This window comes from Choloepus didactylus, chromosome 5 (genome assembly GCF_015220235.1).
Source record: "Choloepus didactylus isolate mChoDid1 chromosome 5, mChoDid1.pri, whole genome shotgun sequence".
NCBI lineage: Eukaryota > Metazoa > Chordata > Mammalia > Pilosa > Megalonychidae > Choloepus > Choloepus didactylus.
The window spans coordinates 60,543,704-60,570,831 of record NC_051311.1 but is presented as its reverse complement, the minus strand read 5'-3'; the positions used below and the strand labels follow the sequence as shown (position 1 = coordinate 60,570,831).

At 37.5% G+C, this 27,128-nt stretch overlaps 1 protein-coding gene across 1 annotated transcript in view; it reads left to right on the top strand.

The window, feature by feature from the left end:
• The window catches only part of MKLN1 (muskelin 1), a 228,747-nt gene that overhangs the window by 55,562 nt on the left and 146,057 nt on the right, over positions 1 to 27,128 (top strand). The window contains 2 exon segments of the mRNA XM_037836141.1: positions 14,775 to 14,917; positions 16,677 to 16,765. Of these exon segments, the coding sequence (XP_037692069.1) occupies positions 14,775 to 14,917; positions 16,677 to 16,765 (232 nt within the window).

Below are 27,128 nucleotides of genomic sequence, written 5' to 3'. Positions count from 1 at the left end.
TAGGGTTGAGGGATCCACTTCCATACCTTTGGTAGGAGAACTCAGTTCCCTACTGCGGTCGCGTCTACTGCGTCGGGGGGCGGCCGGTTGCTGAACCCTCGGCTCTCGGCGTTGCTCGGAGGGTACCGGCGGCGGGGGCTCTTTCCCGGAGGCGAGGGCGAGGCGGGGGACTTGGCCAGGTCCCCGGCGGTGGCGTGCAAGGTGTGGAGGGCGGCGAGAGGAAACAGGCGGGACGCTTTTTTCAGGAGGGTAAAACCAAGAGCCTTTATTTAGGGGTGAGCACAAGTTATATAAGGCGGCAAGAGGGCGGGGTTGGTGTAGGGGTGTAAGGGCCTTACATGGTAATGTCGAGGGGCTAAAGGCTAGGATTGGTTCAGAGAGGACGCGGAAGCTGTTTGCAGCGGGCGGGAGTTGCTCTGGCAACGGTGCATGCGCACTGCCGGTGGCGGGAGTTGCTCAACGGGGAGTGTGGGGCAAGATAGGGGGAGGGCGGTTTTCTCCGGCAAACTTCCTGGCGCCCAACGTGGGGCAAGATATTTTGGGTGAGGAAATGGGGCCTGCATCCGGCTCCACTTTCTCAGGCCCGGGGGGCTGTGGAGGGCGCTACCGCCCGTGCCCACCACCCTCCCCAGGGGCTGATCAGGTCCCCCGGCCCAGGCCCGCCAAGTTGAAGCACGTAATCAGTATCCCGCACCCTAACACATGGGCCTTTCTGTAGGTCCTTTGAGTATCCTGATGATATAGCAGCTGGCCTTCACAGAGCAAGTGATCCAAGAGAGAAAGAGGCATAGGCCTGAATATCTTTTATAACCGGGCCTTGAAAGTGATATACTATTACTTCTTCTGTATTCTTTTGGTCACACAGACCAACCCTGATACAGTGTGTGCAAGGGGACCATACAACGTGAAAATACACAAGAGGCAGGGATCGTTGGCTACACAGGAGCTCTGAAAAAATGCTAAGGGTTCTGTGAATGTGCGAGAACTTCTGACCTAGCAGTTGATAAAATCTTTTTCAATAGGCAGGCAGGGAGCCTAGAAGAGATAAAAGAAAAACTAGACATATTTGATTATGTTAAAAAAAGTATGCACATTTGTGTATGTATAACACACACACACATGTGTATGTATGTATGTTTGACAAAAGATACCATAAAGTCAACAGATAAGGAAAAGTTTGTAATGCGTTGATAGATAAAATATTAATTATCTCTCAGACATGAAAGCACTTAATTGATAAAGAAAAGATAAACAACTTATTGAAAAACTGGGAAAAGAATATATATTAACAGTTCATGGAAAAACAAATTCATATGTCAAATAAACATGAAAGATGCTTGGCCTTCTGCCTTAGTTTACTGGGGTTGCTGTAACAAGTACCACAGAGTAGTTGACTTAAACAACAGGAACTTACTCTCTCACAGTAATGGAGGCTAGATGTTTGAAACAAGGTGTTGGCAGAGCTGTGCTTCCTCTTGAAGGTGAGAATCTGTTCCATGCCTCTTGCCTGGCTTCTGGTGAGGGATCAGCAATCCACGGCATTCCTTTCTTTATGATAGCATAACTCAGGCTCTTCCTCTGTCCTATGGCCATCTCTTTCTGTCTCTGTCTTGCTGCTTATAAGGACACCAGTCTATTCTTTCCCTGTATGGTTCAAGGGTCAGAGATGTGAGTAGCCAAAGTTTGGTGATCCCCCCATTGGCTCTTTCCTTTCAGGGATTCCCCACCTTCTTCAACTTTCATGTTTCCCAACTTCACTTTTCTGGTTCCCAGGCCAGGAAAGTTGTGAGGTTTTCCATGTTTGCTCCTGCTGTGGCTATGTCTGCTAGGTGGGTGCACCTATACCTATATTAAAACAGTTGGAGACAGGTACTTGCTTTTTGGCTAACTCTTCTTCAAGGGAGTGTGCACTTCCCTTGAGAGTCTGCTCCTGTTCACGCAACAGTACCTTCAGGTATTTGCTTTTTGTATTATGTGTAGATTTTATATTTGTTTTCCTTGTCAGCTTGTAGATTGGGAGACATTTAAAAGATTTGTAACATCCATTGCTGCAGGGATTTGGAAAAAAAAGGGTATCCATACATTCTGGTGAGAATTTGACTTTTACAAGTTTTTGAAATGTAATCTGGCAAGAGGTATTAAAATGGAAAGTACATCTATTCTTCTACCCAGTAATCCTTTTCCGGATCCATCTCTTAGAAATAAAAGCATCAGTATGTAAGGGTGTTAGATGTACACAAATACTTAATACAGCATGTTTGGGTGACACAAATCTTAAAAAAAAAAATGTCCATCTATGGGGGAATGCTTGAATACATTTTTCATGCAGTATTGTACAGACATTTAAATAATGTGAACTGGCTTCATACCAGTTGACTTGGAGGGATTTTCACTGTAAAATGAGAAAAACAGGATGCAGAGAAGCATATAGAACAAGATCCTACTGTTAATAACTGAATAAAGACTCTACTCCATCACCAGTATGTATGTATGTATGTATGTATGTATATTTGTATTTGATGTGTTTCGCTGGAAACAGATTCTGAAAACCAAAGTATAGAAGTTTATTGAACTATTGTAGCATTAATGCAGGACAGCAACAAAAAGTTACTGTTGACAAAGGGAAGCTTTGGGCAGGCAGTATGTATAGCTGCTAGGAACAAAGGGAGGGTATGGGAATGGGGAGGGGAAGTAAAGGAGAGTGAACTACATGAGTTACTTGAGGTTGGGGGTTGTCCTTGGGCTGTGTTTCTCTAATTTTGCAGCTTGGACAGGCAGGATGTTTCTGCAGGGCTATCTAATGAAGATAAGCAAACTTGTTGGTGTTAGCATGACTTGTTTTTTTTATGCAGGAGCAGAGATCTTAGTGCTGTGAAGGATTATTGGTATGTCAGCCTGACTCACTTGTTCTCTGTTTCTTCCTTGTAGTTCCCTGGATAAAAAGGAAGTTCAAGCATATCAAGTAGATTGGTGAAGCTATTAACCATTCCATTTTCACAGATACAATGAGTCTAGATAAAGATATGAAAGGAGATACAATTTGGTTATTTGAGGAGGAAATGAGGGGAATAGAAAGAGAAAACAATACAATTATTTCCTTTTAAAAGGTTATTACTATTAAAAAAAAACATGCATATTATACCACTTGTGCTGTTTTGAAACTATGTACCCCAATAAAGGCCATGTTCTTTTAATCCAGTCTTTTGGGGGCAGACTTTGTGGGTGGGACCTTTTGATTAGATTGTTTTCATGGAGATGTGACCCTGCCCATTCAGGATGGGTCTTAGTTAGAACACTGGATTCCTTAAGAAAGCTGAGGGCACACATAAACCAGACGCTTGGGGAGGTTTGGGGATGCAGACAGAAAGACGTTTGGAGATGCCAAACTAAAGAGATGAAGCCCAGAGTTTGCCCCAGAAAAGTTAAGAGAGGACTTCCAGATGCTTAGAGAGAAACACCCCAAGAGAACCAAGAAAAAGCTGAGGTAAGCTAAGAGACACAGAAGCCCAGAGATATTGTGGACAAAGCCATTTTGAAACACAACCCAGGAGCAAAGGACCGGCAGACACCAGCCATGTGCCTTCCCAACTGACAGAGGTGTTGCAGACACCATCAGCCTTTTTTCAGTGAAGGTATCCTCTTATTGATTCCTTAGTTTGGACACCTTTATGGCCTTAGAACTGTAAATTTGTAACCTAATAAATCTCTTATAAAAGCCAATCCATTTCTGGTATTTTGCATAATGGCAGCTTTAGCAAACTGGAACAGATTTTTGTACCAGAGAAGTGGGCTGCTGCTGAGTTTGCAAATACCAAACATATTGGAATGGCTTTTTAAATGGATAAGGGGAAGATTGTGGAAGAAATGAAAGGAGCTTGATAGAAAAGGCCTAGAGTGCTTTGAAGACACTGTTGGTAGAAATATGGACTTTAAAGATTTTTCTGATGAGGACTTAAACAGAAATGATGAATGTGTCATTGCCAACTGGAAGAAAGGCGATCCTTGTTTTAAAGTGGCAGAGAATTTGGCAAAATTGAGTCCTCTGTTGGATGGAAGGTAGAGTTTGAAAGCAACAAGCAAGGATGCACAGAAGCTGAGAGAAAAACTAAGAGAGACAGAAGCCCGGAGACATTTTGGAGAAAGAAAGAGAGATAACCTGAGAACTGAATTCTTGGATACAAAGAAACCAGAAATTGATGTTCTGGAAAATCCTGAGCTTCCAGAAAGTGACAACCCAGAGGATATTGTCCCATGTGAAGATTTCATGAAATCTGGAACCAGCCAGCCATTTCAGTACAAGCAAGGATTGAATCTATTGTTACTGAAAAGATTTAAGGCTTTTGTGATATGGTGATAGAATAAATGTGTATTTGCATTTGGAAAAAACATGTCTTTCTGGGGTCCAGGTGATAGAATGTGCTGGTTTGAAACTGTTCTGTTATGTACACGCTCCAGTGAAGGGCATGTTCTTTTAATCCAGTCTTGGAGGGGTAAATACATTGTGGGTGGGACCTTTTGATTAGATTGTTTCCATGGAGATGTGACTCCACCCATTCAGGGTGGGTCTTAATTAGATCACTAGAGTCCTTAAGAGAGCTGAGAACGCACACAGGTTGACGCTTGGGGACGCTTGGAGATGCAGACAGAAAGATGTTTGAAGATGCCAAGCTAAGAGATGAAGCTCGGAGTTTGCTTCGGAAAAGTTAAGAGAGGACTCCCAGATACTTAGAGAGAAACACCCCAGGAGAACCAAGCAGAGAGCTGAGAGAAGCTAAGAGAGACAGAAGCCCAGAGACATCGTGGAGAAAGCCCTTTTGAAATGCAACTCAGGAGCAAAGGACCAGCAGACGCCAGCTGTGTGCCTTCCCAGCTGACAGAGGTGTTCTGGACACCATCAGCTTTTTTTCAGTGAAGGTACCCTCTTATTGATGCCTTAGTTTGGACACCTTTATGACCTTAGAACTGTAAATTTGTAACCTAATAATTCCTCTTTATAAAATCCAATCCATTTCTGGTATTTTGCATAATGGCAGCTTTAGCAAACCAGAACACTACTTATATAAAGTATGTGTTTGTGTGAGTGTGTCAATGGAGAGGTAAATAGAATTATCAAAATATTAATAATGTTAGTTGTCTCAGGATGAGAGAATTAAGGTGATTTTTATTTCTTTTAAATTTCTTTATGTTGGCCATGCTTTTAAATTTTACCCATTCTATTAGGTGTATAGTGGTTATTTCGTGGTTTTAACATATTTCTTTATGATTAGTAATGATGACCATTTTTTTCATAATCTTTTTTGCCTTCCTATGTGTTCTTTGGTGAAGTGTCTGTTCAAAAGATTTGTCCCTTTTTAAATTTGGTTGTCTGTTTTCTTGTTTAGTTTTGAGAGTTCTTTGTACATATTCTGGATATAAGTCCTTTACTAGATATATGATTTGCAAATATTTTCTTTCCATCTGTGGCTCTCTCCCTACCCTGCCCCTTAGCCTTCCTTGCATATAGAAGTGGCCATGTAACTAACTTGTGGCCAATGGAATGTGAGTGGATATGATGTATGCAAATTCTGAGTGATGCCCTCAAGAGGAATCATCTTATGCTGTGTAGCTCCTTTTTTCATTCTCTTAATAGTGTTCTTCCAAGAGCAGGTGTTTTAAATTGTGATGAAGTCCAGTTTATCAATTTGTTTTCTTATGGATCTTCCTTTTGGTGTCCTGTCTAAGAAAGCTTTGAACCCAGGGTTACAAAGGCTTTCTCCTTTTATATAGAAGTATAGTTGATTGTATGCTCATCTTGTGAACTTGCTTTCTCGTAATAGCTCTTTTGAGGAGACTATTTCATTTTGTACATAAGACAATCATGTTGTCTTTGAAATAAAGACAAATTACATCTTACTCTTCAATCTTGACTCTCTTAATTTCTTGCTCTTGTCTTACTGTACTGCTTAGAACCTCCAGTGTAGTGTTGAATAGAAGTAATGAGAGTGGACATTCCTGCCTTATTTTTGGATCTTAGGGCAAAAGCATTCAGTCTTTTCACCAGTTTGATATTAGCAGAAGGTTTTTCATATGTATTCTTTATAATATTAAGCAATTTCCTTCCTATTTCTATTTTGCAGAGAGTTTTTTTTCAGGAATGGATATTGAATTTGCCAAATGCCTCTTCTCCTTCTATTTCATCACATGGCTTTTCTTTTTTCAGTTTATTAATATGGTATATTACATAGATGGAATTTCTGTTTAAACCAACCTTTCATTCTTGGGAGAAGCCCCAATTGGTCTTGAGCTCTTATTCTTTTTAGATATTGTTGATTTTGATTTACTATAATTTAAAGTATTTTTACATGTATGTTCTTGAGGGATATTGTTCTGTAATTTTCTTGTAATTTCTGTCTAGTTTTGGTATCACAGTAATGCTGGCCTCATAAAAGGTGTTGGAGGTATTTTCTCCTCTTTGATTTTCTGGAAGAGTTTGTGTGGAATTGGTATAATTTTTTTTTATAAATAATTGGTACAACTCACCAGTGAAGCCATCTAGGCTTCAGTTTTACTTTATGGTGAGGTTTTTAACTGTCAATTCAATTTCTTTATGCATACAGGGCTTTTCAGATTATCTCTCTCTTTCTCTTTTTGAGTGACTTTTGGTAGTTTGTGTCTTCTGAAGAATTTGTCCATTTCATTAGTTGACACATTTATTGGCATAATGTAGATTGTATTTCTGACTATCTTTTTAATATTTGTAGATGTTTCAGTGATGTCAGCTCTCTCATTTCTAATATTGATCTTTTTTACCTTCTGTCTCTTTTCCTGATCATTCTGACGAGAGATTAATGACTTTTCATTTATCTTCTCAAAGAACCAGCTTTTTGTTTCATTTGTTTTCTTTCTTCTTAGGTTAGAAACTGAGGTTTTTTTATTTGAGACCTTTCTTCTTTTGTCTTTTATATGTTAGTGATCTAAAGTTCCCTTTAAGTTCTGCTTTATAGAATCAGACACATTTTGATATATTGGGTTTTAGTCTTCATTCTATTCAAATATTTTCTAATTTCTTTTTAAAAATGTTGTTTGACTGATAGGTTATTTACCAGTACTTTTTTAGTTTCCAAATATTTAGTCATTTCTTGGAGTTCTTATGGTAATTTATTTCTTACTTAATTCCACTTTAGTCAGAGAATATACTTTTTAGGATTTGAAATATATTGAGATTTGTTTTGTGGTCCAGGAGGTTGTTTATCTTGCTGCATCTTCCATGGCTACATGAAATGAATGTGTATTCTGCGGTTGTTGGTTTGAGCATTCTATAAATGTCAGTCAGGTCAAGTTGGTTGATAATGTGATTGAAGTCTACTATATTCCTACTGATTTGCTGCATACTTATTCTAGCAATTACCGAGAGAAGGGTGTTGAAATCTTGGGCTGTACTAGTGGATTTGGCTTTTTTTCCTTGCAGTTTTATCAGTATTTGCTTCGTGTATTTTGAAGCTTTGTCATTAGTGGCATAAATGTTTATGATTGTTAGGTGTTCTTGAATGTTTGGCTCCTTTATCATTATGAATTAGATTCTTTAGCCTTGATAACATTCTGTGCTCTGAAATCTGCATTGTCTGATATTAATATAGTCACTTTTCTTTTGACTTGTTAGCTTATTATATTTTTTCTTTTTACATTTAATCTATTTGTGTTTTTATATTTAAAGTGTCTTTCTTTAAATATGTAGATAGGCCTGTTTTTTATGCAACATGACAGACTATTAGTTGAGAACTAAACAATTTACATTTAATGTGTTTATTTATATGATTAGAATTAAATGTAGCATTTTCCTCTCTTTTTGTCTCCTCTGTTCTTTGCTCCTTTTTCTTCTTTTTCTGCCTTATTTTTGTCACATTGAGTATTTTTTAATGATTTAGTTTTATCTCCTTTGTTGGCTTATTGATTCTGAATCTTTGTATTTTATCTCAAAACATACCACTCTTCACCTTGCTAACTAGACTCCATCCACTGGCATTTTAACATTTCCTAGAACTCTTTTCTAACCTTCATAGATTTTTGTTTGACTGGCTCTGTTTAGTGACCTCTCCAAAAAAGATGTGTCCACCCAGAACCTCAGAATGTGATCTTATTTGGAATTTGGGCCTTTGCAGATGTAATTAAATTAAGAATCTGAAACTGAGATTATCATGGATTAGGTAGGCCCTGTACCCAAAGATGAGTGCTTTTTATGAAGACAGAAAAAGAGAAGACACAGAGAGACACATGGAAGAGAATGCCATATGAAGATGGAGGCAGAGATGGGAGTTATGTTGCCACAAGCCCAGGAATGCCAGGAGCCACCAGAAGGTGGAAGAGGCAAGGAAGGATTCTCCTCTAGAGCCTTCAGAGAGAGTGTGCCTCTGCCATGTCCTTGATTTCAGACTTCTATCTCCAGAATTGTGTGAGAATAAATTTCTGTTGTTTTAAATTATCACATTCGTTCTGGTTTGCTAATGCTGCCAGAATGCAAAACACCAGAAATGGATCGGCTTTTATAAAGGGGGTTTATTTGGTTACAAAGTTACAGTCTTAAGGCCATAAAGTGTCCAAGTTAAGTCATCATCAACTGGGTACCTTCACTGGAGAATGGCCAGTGGTGTCTGGAAAACCTCTGTTAGCTGGGAAGGCACATGGCTGGTGTCTGCTCCAAAGTTCTGGGTTCAAAATGGATTTCTCCCAGGACGTTCCTCTCTGGGGTGCAGTTCCTCAAAAATGTCACTCTTAGTTGCTCTTGGGATGTTTGTCATCTCTTAGCTTCTCTGGAGCAAGAATCTGCTTTCAGTGGCCATCTTTAAACTGTCTCTCATGTGCAGCTACTCTCTCAGCTTCTGTGCATTCTTCAAAGTGTCTCTTGGCTGTAGCTCCTCTTCAAAATGTCACTCTCAACTGCACTGAGTTCCTTCTGTTTGTCAGCTTATTTATATGACTCCAGTGATTTAATTTAGACCCACCCTGAATGGGTGGGTAACACCTCCATGGAAATTATCCAGTCAGGGTCATCATATACAGTTGGGTGGGGCCCATCTCCATGGAAACACTCAAAGAATTACAATCTAATCAACACTGATACGTCTGCCCACACAAGATTACATCAAAGAATGTGGCCTTTTCTGGGGGACATAGTACGTTCAAACCGGCACATTTATGTTAATTTTTATAGCAGCCCTAGGATGCATTCTTTGTTTCATCCTTCAAGCCATAGCTCCTCAGAGACATTTACCTATCTCAAGCTTTAAAGTGAGTCCTACTACCACTAAGCTCCCCCATCAAGTCTTCCTCAACTATATTAGCCTTGTTCAATATCATAAACTAAATTTTTTATGTATATGATTAAAATTGATTTTTTAAATCATAATTCCCAAATTGAAAAATCCCTATAGGCTGAAATTTTGATCAAGTCTAATATTAAATTTTTGTTCATTGCTTGATTAATTCTGTTGCTCATGGCTCTTCTGTGCCACTTCCTTCTTGTTAAAGAGAGTCTGGTTGGTTATGTTTTATTTTATAGTTGATATATTAGTATACAAATAATAAGATTTAAATGTCAATAAATAGATTCTGGCTTGTGTCTATTATTCTGCTCCACGTTTCTATTACTGAATCTGCAGCAATCATTTCTCCAAATTAAAAGCCATAGAAACTGGAAGGAGGGGGCAAGATGGCGGCACAGAGAGGAGTGGAATTTAGTTAGTCCTCTGGAACAACTAATGAATAACTAGGGACAACAACTAAATAATTTGGAATAACTTCTGGGGGACAACTGTGACTGTCCACACATCGTACACCAGCCTGGATTGGGAGGAATGCCTGAGATCGCAGCATAAAATCTGTAACTAAAAACTGCGGAACTGTGCTGAGAACCCCCTCCCCTACAGCAGGCTTAGCTGCAAACCTCGCTGTATTAGAAAGCAGCACCCTCCCAGCAAGCAAATATAGCTCAACTGAGCTCCAACTGGGGTTTTAATTAACAGATGTGAACTGCTGAATACAAACTACAAAGACCCCAACAAGCAGACAGAGGCTTTTAGTGATGACTGATCTTAAAGAACCAGAAGACTCATCTGTCCTGGGAGAGGGACCCCAGAAGACCAGGTGTTACCTCTGACTGATGAGTGAACTGGGGGGCCATGTACTGGCTCTAAAAGGGGGCTTTCTGTCCCTTTTTCTCTCTCTAAACCTGAGGAGCTCAGAGGAGAGAGCCACAGCCATTTTCAGTTCCCAGTGTGCTGACCCAGACAGGGGTGGAGATAACAGTCAGAGAGACAGCAATTTACATGCAAATGAAAACTCCCTAGAATATCTTCCCTAAGAGTAAGGAGGTGGGGCCCGGCTTTCCCTTCAGAACCAGAGCCCAGCCCTGGGAGAAACAGCCAAAACAGAAACTGAAGGGGCCACACCACCTTACACCAGTCAGGAGCGGCAGGCTGATGGGCGCCACCTGCTGGGCAGATTAGGAAAAGCACAGCGACTGGAGATCTCACAGAGAAGTCTATCATTCTTCTAAGATACACCCTGACTATAACCTCATTCTGAGACCTGAACCTTCTGGTCTGGGAAAATCTGACTGGGGTAACCAAGGAAACCAGATGCCAAGACAACAGATAACTACAATCTATACTAGGAAAAATGAAGATACGGTCCAAAGGAACAAACTTACACCTCAAAAAAGATACAGTTGAGATATTGTTTCACTTTAATGAAACAAACTATTAAAGATTTTCAAAGAAATATGCTAAATCAAATAAAAAACCAAATCGACGAGTTCAGGGAAGATATAACAAAAGAGATGGAGGCTGTAAAGAAAACACTGGGTGAACATAAGGTAGAAATTGAAAGTTTGAAAAAACAATTGGCAGACTCTATGGAAATGAAAGGCACAACACAAGAGATGAAAAAAAACAATGGAGACATACAACAGCAGATCTCAAGAGGCAGAAGAAAACCCTTGGGAACTGGAGAACAAGACACCTGAAATCCTACACACAAAAGAACATATAGGGAAAGAATGGAAAAATATGAGCAACGTCTCATGGAACTGAATGACAACATGAAGCTCATGAATGCACATGTCATGGTTGTCTCAGAAGGAGAAGAGAAGGAAAAGGGGGCAGAAGCAATAATAGAGGAAATCATCAATGCAGATTTCCCATCTCTTATGAAAGACATATAATTACAGAACCAAGAAGCACAGCGTACCGCAAACAGAATAGATCTGAATAGGCCTACGCCAAGACACTTAATAATCAGATTATCAAAAGTCAAAGACAGACAGAATCCTGAAAGCAGCAAGAGAAAAGTGATCCATTGCATACTAAGGAAGCTTGATAAGACTATGTGCAGATTTCTCAGTAGAAGCTTTAGAGGCAAGAGGAAGTGGTGTGATATATTTAAGATACTGAAAGAGGAAAACCACCAACCAAGAATCATATCTGGCAAAACTGTCCTTCAATATGAGGGAGAGTTTAAAATACTCTCTGACAAACGGACAGAGACTTTGTGAACAAGATGTCTGTGCTACAGGAAATATTAAAGGGAGCACTACAGACAGATAGGAAAAGACAGGAGTGAGAGGATTGGAACACAGTTTTGGATGGTGGTCGCACAGCAATGTAAGTACGCTAAACAAAGATGACCGTAAGTATGATTGAAAGAGGAACGTTAGGAGCATGTGGGACACCAGAAGGAAAGTAGAAAGATAAAGATTGGGACTGTATAATTCAGTGAAACCTAGAGTGCTCAACAGTTGTGAAAAATGTACAAATCTGTTTTTACATGAGGGAGAACAAATGAATGTCAACCTTGCAAGGTGTTAAAAATAGGGTGTTATTGGAGAAAAAATGTAATCAATGCAAACTAGAGACTATAATTAACAGAAGCATTGTATTATGCTTCCTTTAATGTAGCAAAGGTAATATACCAAAGCTAAATGCCTTTAAGAGGGGGACATAAGGAAGGATTATGGGACTCCTGGCAGTGGTGATGTTGTCTGACTCTTTTATTCTTCTTTAGGTTACCTCTGTCTTTCCTTTTGTTGCTTTTTAGCTGCCATGTTTTTTCTTTTTTTTCTTTTGTTTCTCTACCTTCTTTGTCTCTTCCTCCTTCTTTGTGGAAGATATAGAGATGTCCTTATATAGATAGTGGTGATGGTGGTGAATACATAATTGTATGACTATACAGGGAACCATCAATTGTTTACTTAGCATGGAAAGTATGGTGGGTGAACAAAACTGCCTTAAAAAAAAAATGGACCAATGAAGAAACCTTGAGGCACTACATTGAGTGAAATAAGTCAGACACATAAGGACAAAGATTGCATGGTCTCACTGATATGAACTAATTATAATATGTAAACTCATAGACATGAAGTATAAGTTACCAGCATATAGAACAAGGTTAAAGAATGGGAAACAGTTGCTTCTTAGGAGCAGAATGTTCAGCTAGGTTGAACTTAAGTGTTTGGAAATGGACAGAGGTGATAGTAGCATGTTATTTTGAGAATAACTAACAGTGCTGAATAGTATATGAATGTGGTGGACAGGGGAAGCTTAGAGTCAAGTATGTCACCAGAAGGAAAGTTGGAGGTTAAAAGATGGGAATGTATAAAACAGTGAATCTTGTGGTGGACAATCTCCTTGATTAAATGCACAAATATTAGAAATCTCTGATGGACTAGAACTAATGTATGACACTCTAACTAGAAGCTAATAATAGAGGGGTATATAGGGAAAAATATACCTATTGCAAACTGTACTACAGTTAGTAGGATTTTGATATTCTTTCATCAATATTAACAAATGTACTATACCAATACTGTGAGTCCATAATGGAAGGGGTTGGTTAGAGGTATGGGAGGATTTGAGTTTTCTTTTTTCGTCTTTATTTCTTTTCTGGAGTAATGAATATGTTCTAAAAACTGAAAAAAAAAAACCCCAAAAAAACTGTGGTGATGGATGCATAGCTGTATGATGGTAGTGTGGGCAATTGATTGTGCACTTGAGGTCTTTGGATAATTGTATGGTATGTGAACAATCTCAAATTAAATTTTAAAAAAGCCATGGAAACCTATTTTCTATGGGACAATACTATTTAATATTAACACAACTCAGCATTGATGTTAAGAGTCGGGAAAATGAGAGATAAAAAATTTATCAATAAAGCCATTGTTATTAAAATATTAAGATTTTTACTTAAAAATGTATTTCCATCAGGTCAGATATGTTTTGCTTTGGATTAGAGGCTCTTCATTTTATTTTTTTAACTTTTTAATAAGAAAAATTCTGTTTGGTGATTAATAAAATTATGTATATACAAATGAATGCTTTTCATTGAATTTAGTAGTGTACTGTATGGGGTAAATAAAGTCCCATTTGTTTTTGCTTGCAATGCTGTACCTAACTAACAATTGTTGGGGAATGCGGACTATAAACTGAGACTTTAAATGGTAACTGAAGAGTAGGAAGAGTAAGAGGAGGGAGGAGAAGGAATTGGAGCAGATGTGCCTTAATGAGAAAGACAAAGAGATTTCAGTACTTCCTTACCTGCTTGTATGTTCTGTTCTCTTCTGATATCCAGTTGTATTCTTAAGAAACTCTGAATTACTACAAATCCCTTTACCACAGAAAACAGAAAATCATGCTACAGTGACTTCAAGAAACAATACAAACAGTAGTGTTTGTGTTTTTTTTAAACTACATTAGAAAAATAGAGGTGTAGGTAGCTGCTGGTGAAAGAGCATTGACTCACTGATGGCTGATATCTCTGAGATTCTCTTGGCCTTTTCTTTGTTGCATAATGGTTGTTGTGGCTGTAATTGTTTACATAGAAAAAGGGCAGGAAAAGAGGTAGCATCTATTCCAGAGAGCAACACTTAGCCCACAGCAAACTTGTGCTTATGTTCAATGACCAAAACTTTGCCATATATATATAAATATGTATATAAATTATATATACAGTATATAAATGGGATCATGTCATCTGCAAGGAGAGGTGGTTTTACTTCTTGTTTTTCAATTTGGATGCCTTTCATTTCTTTTTCTTTCTTAGTTGCTCTGGCTAGAACATCCTGTACAATGTTGAATAGTAGTGGTGAATGCAGGCATCCTTGGATTGTTCCTGATATTAGGGGCATAATTTTCAGTCTTTCACCATTGAGTATGATCCATCTTAATTTTTCTGAGAGAAAACAATTTGCATAATGTAAAATGTGTTCATTAATTAACTGAACCTGTTTATCCAGTGTAATAGGAAAACTTTAGCCACGTTAGAAATACCAATAGTAGGTCTACACTTTCTGATTTATAAAATAGGCAGTGTTGAATAGTAAATCTCTTGTTTGTTTCTAGCTCTAAAATAGTATCACTGATTTCAAACATTTATTTCACTATTGACATGTAGTTCATGGGAACATGTAGTTGTCATTTTTGCTTTTTAATTTTGTTTTATTTGGTGATTCACAGCCTGATTGGAAATTATTCCACTAAGCTTTTTTATTTGTTTCTTCCATGTAGTATTCTGGATGATGTATTTGCCAGGAATCTACTGGTGTAGAAAACATTTGTGGTGTGATAGCTTTTATAAGAGTGCTTATTATAATTCAGCATTAAAAAACCCCACAAACACAACAACAAAAAACCACCCTGCCAATGCAGGATGGACTACATTGTAATCTGTGAGTTTTAACTTTTAAAGTTGTGTAAGTAATTGTTTTGAAACAAAGGAGGATATAATTTAGTTGTTTCTTTTTTTAGTACTTGATTCTGAAGCTTGAAAGGCCTGCTATAGTCCAGAATATCACATTTGGGAAATATGAGAAAACTCATGTCTGCAATTTGAAGAAATTTAAAGTCTTTGGTGGAATGAATGAAGAAAATATGACAGAGCTATTGTCCAGGTGAGTTTGATCAGGGAAGGAAAGAGTTGTCACCTAAACAAAGTGCAATTTTAGTGTAGTTTCTTCATAGGTAAGTCTGCGTGGTTTAATTTTCTCCTCAAGAGAGAAGGGAATATTTTTACTGTTCTATTCCTAGTGTCTTAATTTAATAGTGTTACTTGCATTAGCTTTTGCTGTTGTTGTTGTTGTTTTTTAAACTACCAGCTACAAGTTAATATTGTTACTAAAGAATAAGAATCAAATTTTTGGTTGTTCTCTACTTCTTTTTCAGTCTTAGTTCTGAATTAGTAATTAATGACAGAAGTATTCCTAGTTTTAATCAGTCTTTGTTATTAGAAAATAGGCTTTGTCAAAAAAATTAATACTGATTACCCTAATTCAGAAGAAATATTGGAGTTTAAGTTTGGGGGTAAATCAAAGAAGGTTCTGTAAATGCAAAAAATTATGTGATACTCTGTCTTACAATACCTGCCACTGGGTTAATTTGACCTGTAGACAATAAAAAGTCAAATAGCCCAGGGAACGGAAAAATAAAACTGGAGATTTTGAATACATTTGTGACATGGTGTGTCCTACCAACAGAGTACTTTGTGTAAGTAAATATTACTTGTGTACTCATTTGATTTAAATCATGAAAGCATTTCAGGACATAGGGCAACCTGAAGGTAAGTGATTTTCCGTGAATATTTCTTTCAATCATAGTAGGTAGAGAGGTGATTTAGATTTATTTTTATTTAGAATAAAGGGTATGCTGATATAGCAAAATTAGGTTGTCTATGAAAATTTCAGTCAAAATTAAATTATTTGAAAAATTCTAATTGTCTAAGTTGTCATAAATGTTATATATGAGTATGAATTGTTTAATTTCCTTCTTACTGCTTGAAAAATGTATGTCATTCAGAATTATACTCTTAAGGACTCTAGGTTTGTCACACATTTCTATGCATTTTAGCTACATTCTGTAGTTTACACTGAGTATTTGTTATTAGCCCTCATGTAATTAAGAGATTATGTTATAATGCGGTTGCTTGAATGTATAAGTCTTACTCTGTATTCCCGTGTTTCAGCTACTCAAGTTATATCATCTTTGTTATGGTTTTTTCTTTTTTTTTGCATGACTGAGTCTTTTAAGTGATTACCTGTATATTAAGCAATAACATGTAACAAGTTCTTAAATTCTATCATCTAGTAATACTTTATTAAGAGAAAATAAAAGCAGCCCAAATAAGTATTGTGGTATTCATTGTTTTAACTCTTAGTCATAAAAGACTACTTGAAGAGTGACTGCTGCTTCACATAGGTGAAAATACTTTATGAAAAGTATTTACTGCTTTTTCATAGATAAAATCCCTGACCTTTAAGAAAGCCTTAGGAAAAGAAAATGTTTAACCCCTTTATTTCTTCAAATAAATGCTTTTTGGTACTAGATCTAAGAAAAAAAAAGTCAATATTGGCATATATGTAGCTTGAGCTAAATGACGGAGAAAAACAGACAACATATACCCATTAAATTTATAAGAAATATGGGGTAAAAAGATGAGATCTTTCGATAAGCTCTAAGTCTGTACAAAGAAGCTAGGTTTGCTACTCTCAAAAAATGAGAGGACCTGCTATATACTATACAGAAATTATGTAATGCCTTTTTAATTAAATTATTAAAATAATTTAGTGCCTTTTGAGCGTTCTTTTAAACTTCTTTGTTGTATTATGTGTACTAAATTACGGGTCAGATTTGGTGAACTTTTTTTTTCCCTCACAGTGGCTTAAAGAATGATTATAATAAAGAAACATTTACTTTGAAGCATAAAATTGATGAACAGATGTTTCCTTGTCGATTCATTAAAATAGGTAAGTTTTTTAGCATTCTGGGAATAGGAACAAATTCTCTATGCTAACAGTAAACAAACAACAGCCTATAGGTCAAATCATACAGGTCAACGTTTTGTTTTTTATTATGAACTAATTTCAAATTTATAGGGCAGTTGCAAAAATAATACAAATCCCATATAAGAGAACTTCAACTTACCCTCCCCCAGATACCCAATTTTAATATTTTGCCACATTTGCATATCATTGTATCTATCCATCATTTTATTTGTCTGTCTCTCTATTTTTCTATCAATCATCTATTTTCTTAACATTTGAGAGTAGGTTGTATACATCACACTCCTTGACGTAATACTTCCATGCACATTTCCTAAGAACAAGGATATTCACTTACGTAACCATCTTAAGTACGTAACCATCTTAAGTACGGTTAACAATCTTAAGTACGGTTAACAAGTTCAAGAATTTTAACATGGATGTGAAGCTTACAGAATACATTTCAGATTTTTCATATATCCAGTTGAGCCCTCTCTCTTATTGTGGTAAGATATACAACATGAGACATATTAGTCTCTCCCAAGCATACCATTCAGTAGGATTAATGACATCTTAAGTATGGTTAACCATCTTAAGTACGGTTAACAAGTTCAAGAATTTTAACATGGATGTGAAGCTTACAGAATACATTTCAGATTTTTCATATATCCAGTTGAGCCCTCTCTCTTCTGTCTAGAAGATCTAGTCCAGGATCGTGTATCCCATGTTATTGTCATTGTCTCTTTTGCGCTTTCTTTTTTTTTTATTGTGGTAAGATATACAACATGAACTTCTCCATATTAGTCTCTCCCAAGCATACCATTCAGTAGGATTAATGACATTCACAATGTTGTACTACCCTCACCATGATCCATAACCAGAACTTTCCCGTTAACATGAACAGAAATCCCATGTGTACTGCATTAACTCCATATTCCCCGTCTCCGTCCCCTGGTTCTATTCTACTTTTCTGTATCCATAAATTTACATATTATAGTTATTTCATAAAAGTGAAATAATACAATATCTGTATCTGACTTATTTCACTGAACATGATGTCTTCAAGGTTCGTCTATGTTTCCTTTCTATAGCTGAATACAGTTCCATTGTACGTGTATGCCACATTGGTTTACCCATTTATCCCTTGATGGACACTTGAGTTGTTCCCACCTTTTGGCTATTGTGAATAATGTTGCTAAGAACATAGCTGTGCAAATAGTTTTTCGAGTCCCTGCTTTAAATTTTTTTGGATATATACCCAGAACCAGGATTGCCAGGTCATATGGTAGGTGTACGTTTAACATTTTGAGGAACCACCAAACTGTTTCACACAGTGTCTGCACCATTTTACATTCACACCAGCAGTGTATGAGTGTTCTTTCTCCACATCCTTACCAGCACATGTTATTTTCTGTTTTTTTTTTTAATAATAGCTATCCTAGAAGGTGTGAAGTGGTATCTTGTTGTGATTTTGATTTGCATTTCCTTAATGCCTAATGATATTGAGCATCTTTTTATGTGCTTATTGGTTATTTGGTACCTTCTTTGGAGAAATGTCTTTTCAAGTCCTTTGCCCATTTTTTAATTGGAGTTTATATATTCTGGGTATTAAACCCTTATTTTATATATGGTTTCCAAATATTTCTGCCACTGTGTTGTCTTTTCAATTTCTTGATAATGTCCCTAGATGTACAAAAGTTTTAAATTTTGTAGTCCAATATATCTGTTTTTTCTTTTGTTGATAATGCCTGTTATAAAGTCTAAGACACCATTGTCTAATACAAAGTTCTTCGGATTTTCTCCTATGTTTTCTCCTAGCAGTTTTATGGTTTAGCTCCTGTATTTAGACTGTTCATCCATTTTGAGTTAATTCTTATATATGGTGCGAAGTAGGAGCCCACTTTCAGTCTTTTGCATGTAGATACCCAGTTTTCCCAGCACCATTTATTCAAGACTTCTTTCACATTGAGTGGACTTGGCCCCCTTGTCAAAAATCAATTGGCCATACAGAAAATAAAAATATATATGCAGGGCCCCCCTGAGGAGCTGGGGGAAAATGCAGAAATGTTGGGCTTCCTCAACTGAATTGTTGCTGATGTTCTCACAAACATTGAGGACTGGCAGTTTGATATGCTGAGCCCTCTATCTTGGGGCTTGCACTTTTGAAGCTCGTTATTACTAAGGAGAGCCTAAAGCTGCTTATAATTACGTTTAAGAGTCTCCCCCCTGAGTACCTCTTTGTTGCTTAGATGTGGCCCTCTCTCTCTAGCTAACCCAATTTGGCAGGTGAACTCACTGCCCTCCCCCCTCCGTGGAATCTGTCTCCCAGGGGTGTAAATCTCCCTGGCAAAGCAGTATGGGACTCCCTAGGATGAATCTGGACTCAACACTGTGGGTTTGAGAACATATTCTTGACTAAAAGGGGGACGTGAAATGAAAGAAAATAAAGTTTCAGTGGCTAGAGATTCCAGATGGAGTCTAGAGGTCATTCTGGTGGGTACTCTTATGCACTATATAGGTAACCCTTTTTAGGTTTTAATGTATTTGAATAGGTAGAAGTAAATACTATCAAACTGCAACCCAGTAGCCTTGACTCTTGAAGGCCATTGTATAACGATGTAGCTTATAAGGGGTGACAGTGTGATTGTGAAAGCCTTGTGGATCACACTCCCTTTATCCAGTGTATGGATGGATGAGTAGAAAAATGGTGACAAAAACTAAATGAAAAATATGGGGGGCAGATTTGGGTGTTCTTTTTTAGTTTTATTTTTTATTCTTATTTTTACTTTTTCTGGTAGAAGGAAAATGTTCAAAAATTAGTTTGGGGTGATGAATGCACAATTATATGATGGTACTATGAACAATTGATTGTACACCATGGATGATTGTATGATATGTGAATATATCTCAGTAAAACTGAATTTAAAGAAATCAGTTGTCCGTAGATGTGTGGGTTTATTTCTGTGCTCTCAGTTGTATTTCACTGGCCTGCATTTCTGTTCTTGTTTCAGTACCATCCTGTCTTGATTACTGTAGCATCATAGTAAGTTTTGAAGTCAGGAATTGTGATTCTTCCAACTTTGTTCTTTTTTTTTCAGTATGGTTTTGGCCATTAGTGTTGCTTGCCTTTACATGAATTTGATGAACAGCTTTTCCATTTCTTCAAATAAGGCTGATGGAATTTTTTAAAATTAAATTCAGTTTTGTTGAGATATATTCACATACATACAATCATTCATGGTGTGCAGTCATCTGTTCACAGTACCATCATATAGTTATGCAACCATCACCGCAATCTATTTTTTTTTATTTAAACAATTTATTTTAGGACTGTGTTGTTTAACATCCAGGTGTTTATGAATTTTCTAAGTCTCTGATGGTTGTTGACTTCTAATTATATTCCATTGTGGTCAGAGAATGTGCTTCGACTAATTTCAATTTGTTTAAATTTATTGAGGCTTGTTATGTCCCAGCATATGGTCTATTCTGGAGAAAGTTCTGTGATCACTAGAGAAGAATGTGTATCCTAGTGATTTGGGATGTGATGTTCTCTATGTGTCTGTTAAATCAAATTCATTTATCAGATTGTTTAGGTTTTCAGTTTCCTTACTGGTCTTCTGTCTGGTTGATCTATCTATAGGAGAGAGTGATGTGTTGAAGTCTCCCACAATTATTGTGGAAACATCCATTGTATCCTTTAGTTTTGCCAGTGTTTGTCTCATGTATTTTGTGGCACCTTGATTGGGTGCATAAACATTTATGATTGTTATTTCTTCTTGTTGAACTGCCCCTTTTATTAGTATATAGTGGCCTTGTCTCTCCTAACATCCTTGTATTTCAAGTCTGTTTTATCTGAGATTAATATTGCTACTCCTGCTTTCTTTTGGCTGTAGCTTGCATGAAGTATTTTTTCCATCCTCTCACTTTCAATTTCTTTGTGTCACTGTGTCTGAGATGTCTCTTATATGCAACTTATTGATGGTTCATATTTTTTGATCCATTCTGCCAATCTATATCTTTTAATTGGGGAATTTAATCGATTTACATTCATTGTTATTACTGTGAAGGCATTTCTTGAATCAGTCATACTATCCTTTGGTTTATGTTTGTCAGATATATTTTTTCCCCTCTCTCTCTTAATGTCCTTTAATGAACCAGTATTGAATCTCTTTAGTACTGAACCTTTCTCTATATCTCTTTCTCCTTTCTTTGTTTCTCTGTTCGTTAAGGCTTCCTTTAGTATCTGAAGTAGGGCAGGTCTTTTATTAGCAAAGTCTCTGAGAATTTGTTTGTCTGTGAAAAATTTTAAGCTCTCCCTCAAATTTGAAGGAGAGCTTTGCTGGATAAAGTATGCTTGTTGGACATTTTTCTCTCTCAGAATTTTAAATATGTCATGCCACTGCCTTATCGCCTCCATGGTGGCCACTGAGTAGTCACTACTTAGTCTTATGTTGTTTCCTTTGTTTGTGGTGAATTGCTTTTCTCTTGCTGCTTTCAGAACTGGCTCCTTCTCTTCAGTATTTGACAGTCTGATCAGAATATGTCTTGGAGTGGGTTTATTTGGATTTATTCTATTTGGACTTTGCTGGGCATTATATGCTTTGTGTCTTTATATTGTGTAGAAGGTTTGGGAAGTTTTCCCCAACAATTTCTTTGAATACACTTTCTAGACCTTTACCCTTCTCTTCCCCTTCAGGAGCACCAATGAGTCTTATATTTGGACGTTTTATTTTATCTATCATATCCCTGAGGTCCATTTCAATTTTTTCAATTTTTTTCCCCATTCTTTGTTTTGTTCTTTCATTTTCCATTCTGTGGTCCTCAAGGTCGCTGATTCGTTGTTCACCTTCCACTAGTCTTGTATTATGAATATCCAGAATCATTTTAATTTGGTCAACAGTTTCTTTTATTTCCATAAGATCATCTATTTTTTTATTTACTCTTGCAGTTTCTTCTTTATGCTTTTCTAGAGTCTTCTTCATGTCCTTTATATCCTGGGTCATGCTCTTCTTCATGTCCTTTATATCCTGTGCCATGGTTTCGTTGTTTGTCTTTAGTTCTTTGATGAATTGCTCCAAGTACTGTGTCTTCTCTGATCTTTTGATGTGGGTGTTTGAGTTTGGGTTATCCATATCGTCTGGTTTTTTCATATGCTTTTAAATTTTCTGTTGTTTTTGGCCTCTAGGCATTTGCTTTACTTAATAGTGTTCTTTCAGGATATGTAGGATATTCAAAGATGAATCTCTAATTTGTCAGATCTACAGCTTGGTGGTGTACACTTTCTCTAACTAACCAGCAGATGGCGTCTGCGAGTCACCTATTCCCCTCAAGTCAGTTCTCCCCAACTTTGTCTTTGTGGTGTATGGGGGTCTGATTCTTGTGGGGTCCTGTTGGTGCACCATGTTTGGGTGTGTTGTTGGTGCTGTTCGCCCTGAATGTGGGGTGTGTGTCTGAGTGGTTAGGGAGGGAGGGCAGCTTTAACAATCAAACCTCGCAGGTGTTCCTGGAGATTTAAGGCTGTTGCAAGAGTCTAAACCTTCATTTCAGTCTCACCACAGATGTCTCTGCCACTGACCCACAAGTCTTTGGTATTGGCATATGGTCCCTGGGATTTCCGAGCAGGTCCCTTTTCCGAGCTGTGCCCTTCTAGGGAATGACTGAGGGAAGGTTGTGCTACGTCTGCTGAGGGAAGGTTGTGCTACGTCACAAGTGTGCGCCGTCCCTCAAGGGAAGTTCTGGGCCACCGGGCCGTGTAGGGGTGTTCCCAGCCTGCTGTAAGGATGGCTGAATGGGGCGTGTTAATTTCCCCCTTTTTGTTCAGCTCTGCCTTCCCAGCTCTGGGACAATTAGCTGTGGGTGCACAAAAGGCTATTGTCCACACCCGATACTGTGGCGTGTCCGTGTGTTGTTGGAAACACTTCCTGTCACACTGGGTTTTTGGCACAGCTCTGGGCTGTGGGTCCGGTTCCGAGCAGTAGGGTTCCCAGCCTGCCGCGATGATGGCTGCAAGGGGCATGGTTTTTATCCCCTTTTGGCTAACCTTTGCCTTCCTCGCTCTGAGACAATTAGCAGCGGGTGCGTGAAAGGCTATCTTCCACGCCAGATACTGCAGAGTTCTCACAGCGCGTTCCTGCCACGCTTCACTGTGTGGTTCTCACTGCCGTATCTGCAACCACTTTTGTGTTTTCTTAAAAAAGAACTAGTCCGCCTCCAAACTCCAACCCATGGTTTCCCCACACTGCAGCGTGGCTGCTGGATATTCAGTGACTTACTCGTTTCAGAACGCAGACTCCCGGTTTCATCAAGTTCATGGTCCCTGTGGTTTTAGCAGACCTTGTCCAGCTGGTGCATCACTTGAATTGGTGTTCTGGGTCACTCTCTGGCTTTTTTTTCTAGTATTTTTCACAGAGGTGTTTTTTTGCCCTGTCTTTCCTAGCCGCCATCTTAGGTTCTCCCCCCAATCTATTTTTTGAACATTTTACTTATACCAGAAAGAATCAGAATAAGGATGAAAAATAAAAATAAAAAAGAACACCAAAGTCATCCCTGCATCCCACTCTATTTTTTATTTAGTTTTTTCCCCATTTTTCTACTCATCCATCCAGACACTGGATAAAGGGACTGCAATTCACAAGGTTTTCACAATCACACTGTCACCCCCTGTAAGCTACATTGTTACACAATCATCTTCAAGAGTCAAGGTTACTGGGTTGGAGTTTGATACTTTCAGGTATTTCCTTCTAGCTATTCCAATACATTAAAACCTAAAAAGTGGTATCTATATAGTGTATAGGAATGTCCACCAGAGTGACCTCTCGACTCCATTTGAAATCTCTCAGCCACTGAAGCTTTATTTCGTTTTGTTTCGCATCCCCCTTTTGGTCGAGAAGATATTCTCAGTCCCATGATGCCGGGTCCAGATTCGTCCCCAGGGGTCATATCTTGAGTTGCCAGGGATGTTTATACCCCTGGGAGTCTGGTCCCATGTAGGAGGGAGGGCAGTGAGTTCACCTGCCAAGTTGGCTCAGCTAGAGAGAGAGGGCCACATCTGAGCAACAAAGAGCCACTGAGGGGGAGACTCTCAGGCAAAATTATAAGCAGGTTTAGCCTCTTCTTTGCAGTAATGAGCTTCATGAGGAGTCTGGTGGAATGTTGATAGCGATTATGTTAAAACTGTAAATCACTTTGAGTAATACTGACATCTTAACAATATTAAGTCTTTCAGTCCATGAGCATGGATTAGCTTTCCATTTACTTATGTGTTCTTTAATTTCTTTTGGTGATGATTTGTTGTTTTCTGCATCTAAATCCTTAACCCTGGCTTAAATTTATTCCTAGATATTTTATTCTTTTAGTTGCTCTTGTAAATGGTATTGTTTCCTTGGTTTCCTTCTCAGATTTTTTGTTGCTGGTATATGAAAACAGCACTGATATTTTCCTATTACTCTCAGACCAAGCATGTTGACTGAATTCGTTCATTAGCTCAAGTAGCTTTCTTTTAGACTTTCCTGACTTTTCTATATATAGGATCATGTCATCTGTGAATAGGGATAGCTTTACTTCTTCCTTTCCAATTTGTATGCTTTTGATTTCTTTTTCTTGTGTAATTCTGACTAGCACTTCCAGTACAATTTTGAATAGCATTGGTAATAGCAGACATCCTTGTCTTTTTCCTGATCTTATGGAGAAAGCTTTCATTTCTTCACCGTTGAGTATGATATTAGCTGTGGGTTTTTTATATAATCCCTTTTTCATGTTGAGAAGTTCTTTCTATTCCTAGTTCATTAACGTTGTATGTTACAGCGATTGTTTTTCTTAGAATAAATCCCACTTGTCATGGTATATAATACTTTTGATATGCAGTTGAATTCAGTTTACTAGTGTTTTATTGAGAATTTTTGCATCTGCATTCATAAGGAATATTCATCTGTGATTTTCTTTGCTTGTGTTTTCTGTATCTAGATTTGGCTTTAGGGTGATGCTGGCCTTAAAGAATGAATTAGGAAGTCTTCCTCCTCTTCTGTTTTTTTGAAAGAGTTTGATCAGAGTTGATGTTAATTATTCTTTGAATGTGTGATAAAATTCACCAGTGAAGCCATCTAGTCCTGGACTTTTCTTTTGTTCAGAGATATTTGATTACTGATTCAGTCTCTTTAGTTGTTATTGGTCTCTGTAGTTTTATTTGTTGATGCATAATTGTTCATAATATCCTTGTATAATAATTTTTATTTCTAGAAGATTGGTAAGAATTCCGCCCCCCATCCCCTTATTTCTGATTTTTCTTCTTCTCTCCCCTCCCTTTTTTTTCTTTTTTTGGTCTAGGTACAATTTTGTCAATTTTATTCATCTTTTCAAATAATCAACTTTTGGTTCTTACTGAAGTCTGATCTCTTTTTCAGCTTTTTTTAACGGTTGCTATATGAGGTAACACTGACATTCAGAGCTGCCAAACTCTTGCTCTGAGTCTCAGGTGTCACCCCGATACCTGAAGTTTCAGGAAGCGACCAGTTTATACACGAAGAACTCAGCATCTCTGAATTTAGAGATAACCATTACAACCCAGGAATAGATGTGACTGCTGTAAGAGTTTACAATACAGGGACCTTTACAATAAACCTTCCCCTGAAAATCTGTGCTCTAAGATTCAATTCTCAGAGTTTAAACATTATAGTTAGTCTGTATTAGTGAGGCAGTACAATGTCTGTCTTTTCATTTTGGCATACTTCACTCAAAAATGCTGCCCTCAAGATCTATTCACCTAGTTGCATGTCTCACAACATCATTCCTTCTTGCAGCTGCTCAGTATTCTCTTGTGTGCACACACTACAGTTCACTATTCTGTTTATCAGATTATATACCCTTAGGCTACCTCAGTCCATTGCAAATCATGAATACTGTCACCATAAACACTAGTATGCAGATGTCCATTTGTGTCCCTGCTCTCAGATATTCCAAGTTTATACCCAATAATGAAGTTGAAGGACCTTATGGCACCCACATACTTAGCTTCTTGTGGAACCACCCCACTGTCCTTCAGATAGGCTACACCCTTCTACTTCCCTACCAAACAGTGAATAGATTCATCCCTCTCTTCACATTTTCTCCAACACTTGTATCCCTCTGTTTATATTTTTCCCCTGCAGTTTTATAGAGATATATTCACATACCATACTGTCATCTGTGGTGTACATTTAATTGTTCACTGTATCATAATATAGTTGTGCATTCATCACCACAATCAGCACTTGAACATACTCATTATACAAAAAATATATATATAAATTAAAAAATTAAAAATTAAAAAATTAAAAGTAAAAAAGAGAAAAAATGAAAACATGATATAATACTATACCAAAATAGGGTCAGACAACACCACCACCAAGAATCCCATACCTCTCCCTTGTATCCCCTCTCATAGACACTTAGCTTTAGTATATATACCTTTTAGTATATACCTTTAGTATATTACCTTAGCTTTAGTATATTTAGTATGTTACATTTAATGGAAGCATATTACAATGTCTCTGTTAACCATAGACTCCAATTTGCATTGATTATATTTTTCCCCAATACCATCCCTTTTTCAACACCTTGCAAGGTTGAAATTCATTTATTTTCCCACCTGTAAAAACATTTTTATATTTGTACATTTAGCCACCATCATTGACCACTCTAGGTTTCAATAAATTATACAATCCCATTCTTTATTGTCTGTCTTTCCTTCTGGTGTCGTACATGCCCTAGCCTTCCTCTTTCAACTTTACTCATTCATTGACTTTTGCTTAAGCCAAAGTAAATTAAATTTGGTAACAGTAAAATAAGCCCAGTTTTACTGTGTAGTAGGGGTTAGATTTTAAAACATGGTTTGATAATCTGGAGTGCCAGCATAACTTAATCGATGTCATTAGTTGCTTTCTTTCAGGTATATTTTAGTTTCTTATCTTAAGTTACCTTTTCTGCAAAATAGGTACAATGCCTAATGGTAGAGTAGCTACCTATTTTGGACAGTTGCTTTAGTTCTTTTCCAGTTTGTGGATATGTGATAGTCTTATTTTGAAATTATTTAAATATTTTATTTATTAAATAAATAATTTCATTTTCAACATTTCTTCTTGCATTTTTGAAGCAGTTTAACTGAGATAAATTTACATACCATACAATCAATCTAAAATGTACAGTCTTCTAATATATTCAGAGTTGTGCATTCATCACCACAATCAATTATAGAACATGTTCACCCACAAGAGAGTTCACTATCTTTTACAGTTCTGTGTTTCATCTTCTTGCTTTTCTTCTACTGACATACACGATCCTAAACTTTCCCTTTCAACCATAGTTGATCCCACAT